The 17,426-nt window shown below is 32.5% G+C and overlaps 2 protein-coding genes across 2 annotated transcripts; both read left to right on the top strand.

The window, feature by feature from the left end:
* The first annotated feature begins 1,053 nt into the window (after nt 1-1,053).
* Nucleotides 1,054-7,836, top strand: LOC148303031 (uncharacterized). The gene is made up of 3 exons (XM_088270679.1): nt 1,054-1,238; nt 2,830-3,870; nt 7,628-7,836. Exons 2-3 carry the CDS (start codon nt 3,030-3,032, stop codon nt 7,777-7,779), a joined length of 993 nt encoding a protein of 330 aa, XP_088126805.1. The 5' UTR covers nt 1,054-1,238; nt 2,830-3,029; the 3' UTR covers nt 7,780-7,836.
* Nucleotides 7,837-12,717: 4,881 nt separating this feature from the next.
* On the top strand, nt 12,718-17,426 carry LOC148303032 (growth/differentiation factor 11-like). The gene is made up of 2 exons (XM_088270678.1): nt 12,718-13,103; nt 16,156-17,426. The coding sequence occupies exon 2, from the start codon at nt 16,204-16,206 to the stop codon at nt 16,621-16,623; it is 420 nt and encodes a 139-aa protein (XP_088126804.1). The 5' UTR covers nt 12,718-13,103; nt 16,156-16,203; the 3' UTR covers nt 16,624-17,426.

The following is a 17,426-nucleotide window of genomic DNA, read 5'->3' on the forward strand; positions in this document are numbered from 1 at the left end:
TATATAGATATTCACAAATAACTGTTCAAGGCATTTAAATTGCATATGTTTTATTAAAAATCATTAAACTTCCTCTGATTATTTGATTAATTCACACAAAACTTTTTTTTCATATTTTCAGAACCCTCTAAAAAATTGTTTTAGGGGTGTTCCTCGTTTTATGGACCAAGGCTGCTTCTTTGAGTGACTGAGATGATGATAATTGAACAAAAACTCTTAGATCACACTCAAAATGTTGTAAAACTTATTTTTTCGTAATTTTTTTGTTTACTAGTTATATCACAAATTAATAGTTAAAATCATCTCATTTAGCTGAATCAAAGATTTTTCTCTTCTTGGTTCTATTATATATGGTTTCGGCAGGTGGATGCCATCTTTTCGTCTCGAAATTATGGACAAAATGAGCTTTTCCACCGTAGTGCAATCAATTTTGGAGAGCCGATTCTTACATATTGCCGATAGATTTTCAATGAGGTTTATGTCTGGCAAAATTCTTGACCAGTCCAACACAGTTTATTGTTTTTGTTTGAAAAATTTCATCGTTTTTTAGGATTTGTGGCAGGGAGTTAAATCCTGCTGAAATATTCCTTTTACCATGTGACTTTCCTTTTTGTATTTCTGGTAGTATCTTTTCCAGTAGAATTTGGTGATACTTTTCGCTATTCATCATCTCAGTTACTGAAAGAAGCAGCCCTGGTATATAATACGAGGAACACCCCTTAAACATTTTTTAGAGGGTGTTGAATTTACGAAAAAAAGTTTTGTTTCAATTAATCTGTTCGATACTGTATATGTATATGGGTACATGTTTATTTAAGTTAAAAGCTTGACGTGAAGTAAGTTTCCGATTTTTTGTTTTAAAAAAAGCTCTGTACATATTTTACATACGTTTATTTTTTATGTGTTTGTGTGTGTGTGTATGTGTGTGATCCTTAACATACCTTGTCCGCAGGACTTATAATTTTTCAGCGCGTGCTCTTTTGACCCACATATGTACATATGATCTAAACGTACTTTGGGTATTAACATTAGCGCCATAAGGACATATCTAGCGACACTCGCCGCTGTAGTTTGGAGACGACAACACCTTCGCTCAGCATCCTGCGATGTCCTCTTAACAATTGTCACCTGTAAATGTAAATCTAAGCAAAGTTTGAAGTGACTGCAAAAATATACAATCTCATATTTGATAAATTGAAATAGTTGTGTAAATAAAACATTCGAAGAAATGCAATGTGGTAAGAATAATTTAATTTTAATATTTGAAATGTGTCTAAATTTTTAATACACAAATTCTAAATTTTCTCAACTTTTAAAATCAACCTCAAGATTTTTTATTGATTTATTTTCAATAATTTGATTTTGTCAATTTTTTTATTAACAAATTCTGAATTTCCTTTTTTTGGGACTTACAATATCAAGTTTTTATCAATGATTTATTTTTTTTATAAATTTTTTAATTTGTCTAAAATTTTATTCACAAATTTCAAATTTTCTAACCTAGAAGTTATTAAATTTACGGTTTATATTTTTTTAATATTTTTAGTTTGTCCTACTATTTATTCACAAATGCTGAATTTTATCCACATAGAAGTTAATTAAATCAAGTTTTTATTAATTGATATCTTTACTATAAAAACTAATTAATGGCAGATCGTAAGCCATGTAAACGTCCTGATTTTCGTATTCGTCTTCACCAATATTGAGAAGTCAAAAAAATGTCTTTATTATTTATTTCATTCTAATTATTAATTCATACACAATGTGATACGACAATTTTTGAATATTATTTATTTATTTACAAGGTCATCCAACAGAGTTACGACAATAATTACCTAGCATGATTATGCTATAATTATACGGTGTTAAGTGCTGATGCTGAATGCGTCGAAACACGTGTTGCAATACATTTAAAGAAAAATGTTTTATTTACCAACTAAAATTTTAATATTATTTTTTGACATCTCATCAAAGATGAAGAAGAATATGGAAGTCTGGGTATTTATGGGGCTTACGACCGTCATAGGCTGGTTTAAGTGATCACTTTACACACGTGTAACATTCACCAATTCTACCCATTATTGACAACCACACTACTCAAATTCTTGGAAGTTCTATATATATGAACCAATTTAGAAACCTTGTTCATGAATCACTAAAACTTCACTAGAGACATCTATTGGTGAGATGTAAAGAAGCTTTTTACTAAGCAGAAACTCTTATATTAGTATGTGAGATCTGAATCCCGGATTATAATCACACACATGAGAAACGCCAGAAAATACCATTTTCATTTTTATTATTAAGCTTATAATTTGACCAGATAATTTATTTAAAAATAACTCCTGTAATTGGAGATAATCCAGATTTTGTGAACAAGTATTTGGACACACTCAAAATGTTGTAAAATTTTAATATAAAAAATTTATTTTAATTTTGATAACATTTGAATGCTTGTCAATATTAGTGATTTAATCAGAGGAATTAAATGATTTTTAATAAAAACATTTGCAATTTAAATGCCTTTTAAAAGTTATTCGTAAATTTATCCGACATTAATTTCATTTTATTAAAATACATGTGTAATTACTTTTTATCTTAATAAATAAAAGATATTCAACGGTTGGTTTAAAATTTCGAAAAACGTCGCATTCCAAAAAGCGCATTTTTTTATAATATATTATATTTGTAGTGGTGATTTGGTGTTTGCCTGTGTCAGGTAAAAAAAAAAATGAAGTTTTTTCCTCCATGGCAGCGCCATCTTTTAGACGTTACAGCAAGGGAACAGGCCGGATACAGCTATTAAAAAATATAATGTTACTTTTTCAGATCTTTTCGTTTGTATCAAACGTTGGAGTAAGTAGAACTGATTTGGATGTCAGTAAAAGATAAATTGAGGGTACGATAGTCCAACTGGAATAAAATGGACATAAATAAACACGAAATCAGGGTTGGCACCAGGAGAAATGAAAATAGTTCGAGCCCATCATAGAGCTAGCGATGAGTGGTCTCGGTAGTCAGACGCTAGGATGCGTTTAGCACTGGTTGTGCTATGGCTGAGTGTCACGAGCAAGGCGGGCGAGCTCACCGGCTCTTGGTCGGTGGAATCTGACGAGCTACACCCGGGAGACTCATTCGAGGCAGAAGAACTACATCCAGCAGACTCGCTCGAGGAGGAAGGAGACTCGCTCGAAGCCGAGAAGCTACAACACCCGTCAGACTCGCTTGAGGCAGAGGACCTACACCCGACAGACTCGCTTGACGCACAAGAGCTACTATACCAGAGAGAATCGCTCATGGTAGAGGAGCTACTACACCCGGCAGACTCGATTGAGGCAGAAGAGGTACTACACCAGGCAGACTCGCTCGAGGCAGAAGATCTTCCTCACCTTGCAGACTCGCTCGAATCTGAAAAACAACACTCGGCAAAAGAGCTACACCTGGCAGACTCGCCCAAGGCAAAGAATCTACACCCAGACTTGCTCGAGGCAGAAGAGCTGGACGCGTCAGAGGAGCTAGACGATGGGCTAGACGGCCTCATGGATGATCTGAGGCCGAGGCAGCCGAGGAGGTGCCAGTCGCCTCTAGAGAAGGACTCACCGGCAGGCTGCACGTCGTGCAGCCTGTACAGCGAGGCGCGGCAGGCGTCGCTGGCTGCCATCAGGAGCCAGGTGCTGGCGCGGCTGGGATTCGCGCGCGCGCCCAACACGACGGGCCGCGTGCTGCCCGTCGTGCCGCGCGCCATGCTGCTGCAGTTCGAGCGCGATAGCCAGCTCGAGCGCGACATGCAGGCCGACCAGCCGGCCAGGTACTCCTACCACGAGGACGACGACTTGCAGGCGAAGATTGAAAAAGTACTCGCTTTTCCCCGTAAGTACTCAACCGTATTTTAATTTCATTAATGGATTCGGCAGTCACTTTGTGGTAACATCTATCCATTTTTAAATTAAAATTTTACTTAGTAAATACCACTATTGTGGTAGTGGTATTTATCAAGTAAAATTTATATTTAAAATGTATTTTAGTTTTTGTTTTTTGAGTAATATATCCAAAATTAAACAAGGTTATTTGGATTGATTTTTCTTTTATTAATTTATATATTTGATAATATGTGTCGCGCTTCGTCTTATTAAGACATTATCAAACAAACCAATAAGACAACACGTGTCACATATCGTCATATATATGTAAATAAAAGTAGTATTCAAACCAATCACCTTGTTTAATTTTGGATATATTACCCAACAATTTGAAATGGAATTCTACCAACTGTTTGCAGTTACAATAAATTAACTATTATTTTAACGATGTGAAGGTTGGTTGTTAACTAACTAACCATCACTCCACGTCTCAGCATGGGTAGGCAGAGAGTGTAGAACGCCACACCAGTTGGTCTTTGCAAACCATTTTCGAATTTATACTTCTTCTCTTCTTCTTCTTCTGATTGGTGTGTGCCTTACGGCCTGTTTTTAAGTAAGAGAGATAAGCCTCCTGCGATGTTGATTCCCATTCATTCGTGCATATCCTCATATATAGGTACCCACCGATTATTCCGACTGACCACTTTCAAGTATTTTAATATTTTGACCATGCCAAATTTTCCTCGGTCTTCCTCTGTTTATTTTACCATATTTGCCTTATAATATTTTTTTTTTAATATTTTTTTCACTCATTCCATTCACATGGCCAAATCATCTTAATGCAACTTTTATAAATTTATCGAGGATTAATATTTTTATTTATTTTTTTGTACTTAAGACATTTTGATAAAGTAAAGTTTTAAGCTTAAAACTAATTTTTATCAAGATTTGTTTATTCAAAACAATTTAACAAAAATAAACGTTAATTTTAATAAATGTCAGTAATAATAATAATAATAAAACCCTTATCCGCACCCCAATGGTACATAGGGCACTGCGTCTTATAAACGCAGTGTTATCTTGATTAGTTTACACATGAAGGAAAGGTGATCAGCCCTCCGCTTCAGGTACCAGTCCAGGGTATATTAAATAAGTATCACAGAGAAAAAATCACTAATATTTATTTGACCGCCCTGGGAATCGAACCCGGGACCTCCAGAACGGCAGCCGAGGGTGCTGACCATTACACTACGGAGGCGGACAGTAAACCATATAAAAATATTTTATCATATAAAGTAAGTATGGCATAACGGACAATTATAGTAATAATAACGTACACTTTATTCCTTGTTCGCCAGCTTCTGTATATATGAATAAATTTTATTTATACTTATAAAAAAATTAAAATCATACACATATATGTATATATATATATATATATATATATATATATATATATATATATATATATATATATATATATATATATATATATATATATATATATATATATATATATATATATATATATATATATATATATATATATATATATATATATATATATATATATATATATATATATATATATATATATATATATATATATATATATATATATATATATATATATATATATGTATGTATATCCACAAATAAGTATATTTTATTAGTAAGAGAATCATTTGCCCTGGGAATTGTTAATATCCGCCAATATTTCAGCTCTCTGCCAATGTTTCTTTTATTTATAAATTGTACTTACAAACATTAATATAATATACATAAACTACCACTTCTGACTATTATTTACACAACATGGTCCATAAGGCGCTGCATCTAATTGATGCAATGTTTATTTCATCGTTTAAAGAAAGTTGATCTGTCCTGCCAGGCCAGGCTAACATTAAAGTGAAAAAACTCATATATTTATTTATATTTAAACATACATATGAACGTTTGCATGATAACGTTTACATAATGTCTTTGATTTACCTTCTTTTTTATTTAATTGTATTTGATAAACTGTGTATATTTGATCATTTGTTGCTGCAAACCAATCTACAAGATTGAGTCCACAGAAAAAGATATTTAAAAGGTATGCACAGTTCTGTTTTATTCTCAGTTAACAATTTACATATATATATGTATATATATAAATATATATATATATATATATATATATATATATATATATATATATATATATATATATATATATATATATATATATATATATAAATATATATATATATATATATATATATATATATATATATATAAATATATATATATATATATATATATATATATATATATATATATATATATATATATATATATATATATATATATATATATATAAATATATTTATATATATATATATATATATATATATATATATATATATATATATATATATATATATATATATATATATTTATATATATATATATATATATATATATATATATATATACATATATATATATATATATATATATATATATATATATATATATATATATATATATATATATATATATATTTAAATGTGTTATTATATACACACATATTGCTCACTCCTTTCAACAACGTCATATATAAAAAAAAAAAAAATTCAGGAGATCGTTTTTAAAGTTTAAAAATATAATAAAATGTATTACAAATAAATATCAATCCACTTATTAAACTTTTTACTGCGCAACATATCTTTTTAGGTAAAACCTGATTGTTTTTTCCCTATTTGAAAAATATTTAGTTAATTTAAAAAAAAATTAACCCTACCTTCTCTTCAAAATGCAAAAACAACTCTTTCTGCCCTGCAGCGGGTAAATATTAAGTTCAAAACATGCCGCTTTTGCTGGGATATAGTACATTTTCTGGGCATTCCAAAAACATGCAAAACTGGAAATTGGCGGATTTTTTATATATGACGTTGTTGGAAGGAATGAGCGATATATTACATGTACAAACGCTTGACGATAGACTCTTGACGCGTGTGACATACATACCTCAAGCCTAAGTGCGTGAATTGTCCACCGTTCCTATTCGCCGTTCGTCTTGTCCTGGAAACGCAATTGGCATTTACCCCCTTTACATTTTTTAGCGCACAATTGCTATTGATTAGACAAGTGGGTAACACATGTGACTGTGCGCTTGGCCATCGGGTCACTGCGGGGTTATTGGTCAATCAGCGGAATGGGAGCGCAGAAATGTAACTGGACTTGCATAAATCTCAATGTATGTACATATATGTATATATGACTTACTCCCGTTTTTAATCCGACTCTTTGGTGGTCTGGCCAGGAGTCGTGATGGTTCTATTCTCCTCACATGCGCATACCATTGTCTTCTTCGTTGTCTTCGCCACCTAACGAAATCTTCCATCTCGCATATTTTCCTTATCCTTTTATTCCTTATTCTGTCTCGAAGACACTTTTTTTGAGGTCGAGGGATCTTGCATCTTTTATGTCACTGCGACCATAAGGTCTATTGTGACCTCCCTCTGTATTACAGCTCACTCCCAAGACCCACGTGAGTCATGTAACTCACATCCTGCCTTGGTGGTAGGAGCTTCACCTTCTCGGAGTCCAGTGGAGGTCATTCAAGGATGTGACTTCACTTAGAAAACACTTAACAGATACGCTCCTTATAGTCTTCATTTCTGCCGCTATTATTTTACAGACATTATTGAATATTATTTTATTTTATTTATTTTACTGTCTTGCTTAACTATATAATATATTTTTTCACGTTCATCTATTAGAATTGAAAAATGTTGCAGTCATCCCCACTCCAAGAATTTTTCCCTATTTTACCTTACATACTACCAACAGCGTTTTGATGACGAAGGCGCACACATATCTTCATGAAATCAACATAGAGGATAGAACGCCAAAATTCCATGCAGCGTGTTGACCTGGCAAGAGACACATACCTACAACTGACGATTAAAAATATATGAGTTTTAATATATATTTACGTGTTTTATTTCATTCGAATTCATTCATCCTTACCTAGAAACTACATAAATCTAGATATTCAAATTCATGGTAAGTCGGAAAGATATGGTTTTACACAATCAGGGTTAATACAGGTTTTTCATTTCAAATTTAACCCTTTTCAAATCAAATTGGGCGACTTACAAATTAAATAAATTTGTACGTTTTACAAATGAATTTGGACGTTATATTATAGTTTATAAAAGAAAGTTTGAATTTCTTTTAAAATATTCATAATAGTACTATATTGAAAGCTGTCCCACCGCATGCCCAGATCCAGATACAAAAGCATCTAGGCTTCCTGACAGATCTGCTCTTGCAAATATATATTTTTTAACTAAGTTGCAAAATTTATTGAAAATGTGAAACAACATAAAATTGTATCCCAATTTTACTATGAATTTACATTTGAACGCATTCAATATACCTGTCTCTGCCAATCTAAATAAATACAAGTTTGTAAATCCGTCACCAAATTTTCTAGAAGTGCCCCGGAGTAGGCAGTGAAAGGGCTAATCCCTATTTAGTACTACTAGTAGTACTAGTTTCATACTAGTTTCATACTAGTTTCATACTAGTTTCATACTAGTACTACTAGTAGTACTAAATAGGGATTAGCCCTTTCACTGCCTACTCCGGGGCACTTCTAGAAAATTTGGTGACGGATTTACAAACTTGTATTTATTTAGATTGGCAGAGACAGGTATATTGAATGCGTTCAAATGTAAATTCATAGTAAAATTGGGATACAATTTTATGTTGTTTCACATTTTCAATAAATTTTGCAACTTAGTTAAAAAATATATATTTGCAAGAGCAGATCTGTCAGGTACTTCATGTACCGACAGTGTGAATACCAGCTCACATAAATTATTCTTAAAACTAGCTAGTGCGTTAGCCGTCAAGTTAGCAAACCTGCGCGGTGCGCTGTCATAGTCTGTGGGCGCGATGTGTACAATATTTTCAATACTACTTTAAATATATATTTTTATAAAATACAAATACAACGTCCAATTTTTTTAGTAAAAATTCCAATTTGATTTTAAACTAGTCCAATTTGGTTTGTAAAATATCTAATTTGAAATGGGAAACCTGTATTTTTTCAAGTTACACTCTGAAAGATATCAAAACTAAAGTAATGCATAATTTACATATTAAAAAAACTAATATCAATTTTTATTCTTTAATTTATTTTATTTGCTGTTATTAAAAGTAAAGTTAAAATAATATAAACCAAATATTAAAAGGAATCTCCTTAAAATGAAGACTTTTTGTATACAACACTGATGCTGTATGCTTCGTACATATCATTATTAGTATATTAATATCGAAATATACAATAATAATATCTTTATAGCTTGGATTCATAAATTTAAGTAAAAAAATTGTTTTCAAATTAAATTCCCCATTATGTTTTATAGAGACATCTGCTACAACAATTTAGATGCAGCGTTAGCTCTGTCTCCTGAAACTAGGGAGTTTTTCAGGTTTTCAGGATATCACAGAATCACGCTTCAGTAAAACGTCGAAAGATGGCTCTGTAAGTCAAGTATGACACGTTTTAGCAAGGACGCGTTTCTCAGTTGCCTCAATACTACACAAGCGAAACTGATTTGTGCTAATAAAATTCGATAGGGTACCTACAATTATAAGGTTTGTACATATTATATCCACCCCTTAAATATAATAAGGGAACTCAAATATATTAGCAGGGTCTAAGTGATACAAAAAACTACGGATACAGATATGCAACCCTGAAATATTTATAAGTATATGGATATATATATAAATATATATATATATATATATATATTTATATATATATATATATATATATATATATATATATATATATATATATATATATATATATATATATATATATATATATATATATATATATATATATATATATATATATATATATATATATATATATATATATATATATATATATATATATATATATATATATATATATATATATATATATATATATATATATATATATATATATATATATATATATATATATATATATATATATATATATATATATATATATATATATATATATATATATATATATATATATATATATATATATATATATATATATATATATACATATATATATATATATATATATATTTATATATATACATATATATATATATATATATATATATATATATATATATATATATATATATATATATATATATATATATATACATATATATATATATATATATATATATATATATATATATATATATATATATATATATATATATATATATATATATTTATATACATATTGTCCGCCTAGGTAGTGCAATGATCAGCACGCATGGCTACCGTCCCAGAGGTTCCGAGTTCGATTCCCAGGGGTGGTCAAATAAATAAAAAGTGTTTTTTTTTAATTCTAATATTTTGGAAGTTAATAAATTGGAAGTTTTCCAAATTTAATTGGACGTTAAAAAGGATAATTTTTTAAAATGTACTCATATTTGTACTATGTATATATTATGTACATAGTACTTATATTGACGGTATATACCGTCAATGTAAATATCTGCCCACATCTTATATTCTTAAGACTAACAAGAGAGTTAATTGTCATGTTGGCAAGCCTGCGAGGCGCGCTGTCATAGTATGTGCGCGCGATCTGTACTCAAACCTTCAGACAGCATTTTCGACTCTTCTTTGAATCATGGTTACTACATTTAATATATTTTCCTAAATGCTAACTTTTTATTAAATTCAATATAATTTATTTTATAAAACGTTCATTATTCGAATTTGCATCTGTGTTATCAAAGGTTGAATAATCATATTAATTCCCCCCTATTGGGGTCTTATTAGACCCTAGACAATGCACCGGTAGGCCGTGCGTTTGAAATGCCTGGAGGGCCGCCTGCGAACGGATGACCCGCATGGTTGCACAATGGAATTATTTTTAGCACACCATCGCTAAGGGTGAACGCTAATATATCATTGTGATTGCATTTAATCATCTCCCCTAAGCCAGCATCATGGTTTGTAGATACCTATTTGAAAATATCTTTTCTTTTTTTCTTTCTTAGTGTAGGCCAGGGGTTGGCAACGTGTGGCTCGCGAGCCACACGTGGCTCTTTAAGCAATATTGGCTCTTTTTTTTATCAAATTTAAAATGTATTTTTTACAGAAATATAGATATATATATATAGATATATTTTATTGTTTTTAATTATGCAATGTAAAAGATAAAAAAAAAACTTTTAAATATTTCTTCAAAACCCTTATCCGCACCTCAATGGTGCATTGGGCACAGCATCATATAAATGCAGTGTTATCTTAACATATGAAGGAAAGGTGATCAGCCCTCCGCTTCAGGTACCAGTCCAGGGTAATATTGAATAAATATTAGAGTGAAAAAATCACTCATATTTATTTGATCCTCCCCTGGGAATCGAACCCGAGACCTCTAGAACGGTAGCTGGCGAAATATTTACTTAAGTTTTATTTTGTCTTCTTCACTACTCAAATTAAAAATGCACAATAAAATACATAAATTGTTGAATGTTAAAATGCGCCTTTAAATATTTTTTGAGTAACAGAGGTTCATGGTTAAAAAAAAATATATATATTTTAATAGAAAAAGACGTTTTAATTTTTTTGCAGTTATTTATACATCTAAGATGTTTAAATCAGAAATTCTGATCAAAAATCTATTACTTAAGGAATACTTGTAGATTCCATTAAGCATATAATAAATTAAATTAAATTATTTACAATTAAAAATTGGCCTTGCTAAAATTTCCAAACCGTTTTGTTACTCACGTTTGACTCTTTTGGTCCAAGAGGTGTAGGTCTTGTGGCCGATCCCTGGTGTAGGTCTTGTGGTCTGTTCTTAAAAGGGGTTAGCCTCCTGCCATGTCGATTCTATGTTAGGGGTGGCCAAAGCATTGTTCGCAGTTGATTATTCGATAGCGTTACAATTTCTATTCGCCTGCCTGATTTGTACTTGAACTGTTCAATAATAATTATAGTCATGAAATAAAATTAGACATATTTAGAGGTTAAGAGCGAATCCTGCAAAGCCAGCATCTACAGTTGGCCTTGGTGGATTCACTTCGGAGATTTCTGAACGTGAATTTAGACACACCCAAAATGTTGTTAATAATACAAATCTCCTTAAAATGATAAACGAAACAGAAAAGAAGATTTGTATTTTATTTTTTGTTTCGGCCTTTACTTTGTGGTAAGACATGTTAAAATGATTAAGGAAACACATTGTTTTTATACCACTTGAGTTTATTTATTTATGACAACTAGTTTCTGAAGCTAAACTTCCATCTTCAGGTCTAAATAATAACTGAAGATGGAAGTTTAACTTCCGACCCTAGTAGTCATAAATAAATAAACTCAAGTGGTTTAAAAACAACGTGTTTCCTTAATCATTATAACATGTCTTACCACAAAGTAAAGGCCGAAACAAAAAATAAATACAAATCTTCTTTTAATAATTAAAATATAACTTTGCTTTAAAATCACTATTATGTCTTATAGTGATTTTAAAACAGTGTTACATTTAACTTATAAAATGGACAGTCACAAAGTTAGAGCCTCAAATATAAATTATATACAAATCTTCTTGATCATGCAATTATTCATGTATTGATTAAACGGCCACAATGACGTAGTATGTTTTATATAGATAAGAAATTTTGGGCAGATTATTAGTATCGATGATCAAGCAGTACCTAACAAAATATTTTTATTTCTCTGTCTTACCCCCTCTCATTTCCCCCCTTTCTCCAACCCCCTCTAGCAGCCACCCCTCCCACAGATCGACGGCTTGCAATAGCGCGCATATATCGCCCGCATTCAACTCAGTGCTGACATTTCTCAGAGTCGACATCCTGACGTCGTCAGCTCTTGCATTTTATACACTCGGCGAAATTAGTATATTTTTTTGAAAATTCGCCTAGTCGTATTCAAATTTTAAAAAATGAAAAATATCAAGCTACGTGTATTTAATTAAATAATATGTCACGCGCTTGCAACATTTTTTTCTTTATTCTGTTAATTTTGAAGTTTAGGAAAAGAAAATCATTAAGACTTTATCAAAAATAATTTACGTTTATTTTCTATATTTTAAAAGTTTCGTTCATCTGTAGGCATTTTTTAAAAATTTTCTTCTGTACCTGTCTGAAAAACACAACGAAAGTGACTTTCTTTCATATCATTGGAGATGTGAGTATTGCTTTTATTTGTTTTATAGTATTATGTATCTAAATTACATAAATTCTCAAATCATTCGTTTTTTTGGTTTATGTTGCCGTTTTCGTCTAACAACAGCAAAGCTAGCGATTCACGGTATAATAACCCAGTAAAACGTATTTGTTTTTAATTTAAGTTTTACTTGGTAAATACCACTGTTTATGAAAATCTATTGTGACACGTGTTTCGATTCATTCCTCGTGATTTTTAAACACCGTGATGCGGAATGCATCGAAACACGTGTCACTATAAATTTTAAGAAATAGTGGTATTTAACAAGTAAAACTTAAATTAAAAATAAATTTATACTGCGACAAAGTGACTGCCGAATTAATTAATTAATGAAAACGTATTGGGCTTGCTTTGTATCTCTTTCACCCTTTTTGTGACGAAGAGCGCGATAGCGCTTCTAGATAGTTCTATCGAAAATGTATGGGAGAAAAACGGTTTAATTTCATAAAAACCATGAATTATGAACGCGAATATATATGTACGTGTATATGTTTGTACATAATTAAATTTTGAAAAAGTTCGTGGCAGTTTTTCGCCGACATTTTTTTCGTAGTCTAAATTGTTCGCATTCTAAACTCGAATATTCCCGCTAGCTTTTTTATTTAAGTTTTAGTTGGTAAAAACCAATATTTCTTAAAATCTATTGTGAAAAGTGTTTTGATGCCTTTCGCATCATTTTTAAACACCGTATATACCAAGGAAAACTAAAAAAAAAAAAATTAAAAAAAAATGTTTTACCAAAATGTGACTTTCGAATCAATAAAAATGAATTGATCTTTTATCAATTTTATACCTAAAGTATAAGTGACTCTGAAATCTACCAATACAGGTTATCATATTCCTACTTAGTCTCCAATTTTAAAAGTTTTAAAGCCTATTTATTCCTTGTGAGTGGGTTTACTCTTTATGTTTAAAGTAACTTTAATTTCATGTAATTCATGAGTAAAAATTCTGAACAAAAACATTATTAATTTATCTCTTTATACAATTCAATGATTGCAGCAATGAAGTTACTTAGTAGGTATTTGATTTGAGTTCTATGATTTTACTTGGGAGTATATATTGGATGTGAGTTTAAATTACAATTGAATTCATTAATACAAATATTTTTTAATGATACAATATTTCAAATAACGAGTTACCTCTCTAATAGAGTTTGTGACTCAAATTTATTTGATATCTGTAATTCTGAACATCATTTATTAGGTAGTGTAATATGTAGACTTTAAATTAAATTTAAGATAATTTTTTATGGGTGAGATGTATTTTTTTTAAATTTGTTTCAAATGGGAGTCTGAGCATTTCAGGGCTTAAGACCTGGCATTTGGCTGGCTTAAGCGATCATTATTATGCTTCATATCAAGTTGAGGCAATTAAAAAAAATATATTTCATCCGTAGGGTGAATAATCCAGTGTCCGCTGTAATAAATAATATTTAAATTGATAAAATTATATGATATAACAATTAAATAAATAAAAAATTAACATCAAAAGAAGAAAATAATTAAAATAATACATAGATGGTGACATATATATTTTTTTCAAATTTAAATTTCTGGTTAGAAATTAAATTCTATTTTTCCGAGGACCACTGTAAGCTGTGTTGCATAAGTTGTAGCTAGATTTAATTTTTATAATTTCGAACTGATTCGGCAGTCACTTTGTTACATCCTAGTCACTATCCACTTCAACATTAAATTTTACTTGGTAATACCATTTTATTTTAACTCTAGACCACGGGGACGTTTCGGACAATGTATGTTAATATGGAACTATCGTAAAATGTACGACGAAAAGAAAAAGTTTACTAAAAACATAATAAATACGTGCAACATGTTTTTTCAAAATTTATATAAAATACGAACGTAAAATATGGGTGTAAAACTAAAACATATGCTAGTTGTCACTACATTCTTTACGTGTGTTATTACGGTGCTCTGACCAATTCGGTTGTTCGTCGTAAATTTTACGAAAGTCCTTTAATCTAGGGTTAAAAATATATCGTGGCACTTTTTTCGGTGCATTCCGCATTAGTGGTTGAAAATGATGTAGAATCCATCAAAACGCGTGTCACAATGTAGTAACAATGTAGTTATAAGAAGTAATAGTTAAGTATTCGTATTTTATTGTATAATCAATTTTATCATTATTTGAAATATATATAAATATTTATATTTGATTATACGTCATCTTCTTCTTTTAACCCGTATCCGTACCACACGGTGAATAAGACGCTGCATAGTATTGACGCAGTGTTATCTTGATCGTTACTCACATGAAGGCAAGGTGATCACTCCTGCGCTTCACGGAATAGTCCAAGGCAATATGAAATAGATATTAAAATGTAAAATCACAAACAAAAAAAATCACCCCCTCACCCGGGAACCGAATCCGGGACCTCCAGTGCAGTAGTCGAGCGTGCTAACCATTACACTACAGGGTTAGACATAATACTTATTAATGAAATAAAAGCAAACAAAAGAAATAAATAAAATTAAAATGTTGAAAAATTAAGCACTTCTAGCGTCAAAAGGTCAGTAAGTATAGGAAGAGTAGTTTCCATAGCCCCCGAAGCTCAGTGAGGGCACATTACCGCAATCTGTAATTGTGTAGATGATGAAGAGTCGAGTAGTATAGGAAGGGGGGTTTCCAGAGACCCCAAAGCTCAGTGAGGGCACATAACCGTATCTTGATGAAGAGTGGAGTAGATAGTACAAGAAGTGGGGTTTCCAGAGACCTCTAAACTCAGTGAGGACATATTACCGCAATCTGTAATTGTGTAGATGATGAAGAGTCGAGTAGTATAGGAAGGGGGGTTTCCAGAGACCCCAAAGCTCAGTGAGGGCACATAACCGTGATCCATTATTATGTAGATGATGAAGAGTGGAGTAATATAGGATGGGGGTGTTGCAGAGCCCCCAAAGTTCTGTGAGGGTACATTACCGTTGTCTGTAAGTACCTATGTGTATAATGACAAGTTGGGCAGAGTAAGAGGGTGGTAAGTGGTTTGCAGAGCCTTGGGCGGCGCGGCGATGCTGTAGCGGCGCCGGGAGCCGGGAGCATGCGGGCGCACGGCGCGCTGGCGCTGCTGGCGCTGCTGGCGGCCGGAGCCCTGGGCTCGGGCTGCGCGCCCGCCGACCGCGCCGTGGAGCGGCGGGGCGCGCCCGACAACGCGACGCTGGAGCGCGGCTGCGCCGTGTGCCGCCTGCGCTCCGAGGTGCGGCAGGTGTCGCTGGCCGCCATCCGGCAGCACGTGCTGGCGCGCCTGGGCTTCGCGCAGGCGCCCAACACCACCGGCCGCGTGCTGCCCAGCGCGCCCAGGGACATGCTGCTGCAGTTCGAGCGCGGCCGGCAGCACGAGGCCGACCTGCAGGCCGACCAGCCCGAGCGCTACTCCTACCACGAGGATGAGGACGACTTTCACGCGCGCACCGAGAAGCTCGTCGCCTTCCCCCGTGAGTACCGCCACTTCTTCTTCTGACCCTCAGTCTCTAACTCCTCCTGTCTTCAGCTTGCCACCTGGAGAAGCTGCGTCACATCCTTTCTCACTTGTTCCTTCTCACCTCAATCAGAATCTTTCCACTTTTCTCCTTCCACCTCGGTGTAAGTATTTCTTCTTCTTCCTCTTCTTCGATAGCCTCGGCCTCTAGTGTTTGTTATTCTCAGTATATAGCCATCCCGTTTCAACTAAAGGAGTCGCATATGGTCTGAGATGCTAGGATCCTGATATACGATTATATTGTATAATTTTACAGTTCGTTGCTATGCCAGAGGCGCCACTGTTTCCCCTTTTTCACGGCTCCACATATTCTTCTCGATAACGAGTACTTACATGCGAAAGATGGTATCAATAAAAGAATATATGTATATATATATATACATACAACTTCTGAAATTTGAGTGGTGTGGTTGTCAATCACATCTAATGTGACCACTTAAACCAGCCTCTGACAAGTCATAAGGCCCGTAAAAATCCAGATTTCTATATTCTTCTTTATCTTTGTTGATATATCTCTACAAAAACTACATTCAACCACCTTGTGTGCTGGTTTTGTAATATGACCACGCCCGAGTATTTGAATTATTTGTTCATGCTAAGCTTTCCTCGATCTCTCTCTGGTCGTTTTTCCAAATAAATACACCTCGTAAATTGGTCCTATTGTTCTTTCCTCACTGGTTCCTTAAACATATTCATACTATCTCAAAACATCTCAATTTTATCTATGTATAAAGCTTTTATCAACATTCATTTTTTCATTTTTTTTTTTTTTTTTTTTTTTTTTT

The sequence above is a fragment of the Brachycentrus maculatus genome, unplaced genomic scaffold (genome assembly GCF_059751285.1).
Source record: "Brachycentrus maculatus isolate JH-2025_06_01 unplaced genomic scaffold, ASM5975128v1 h1tg000390l, whole genome shotgun sequence".
Lineage (NCBI taxonomy): Eukaryota > Metazoa > Arthropoda > Insecta > Trichoptera > Brachycentridae > Brachycentrus > Brachycentrus maculatus.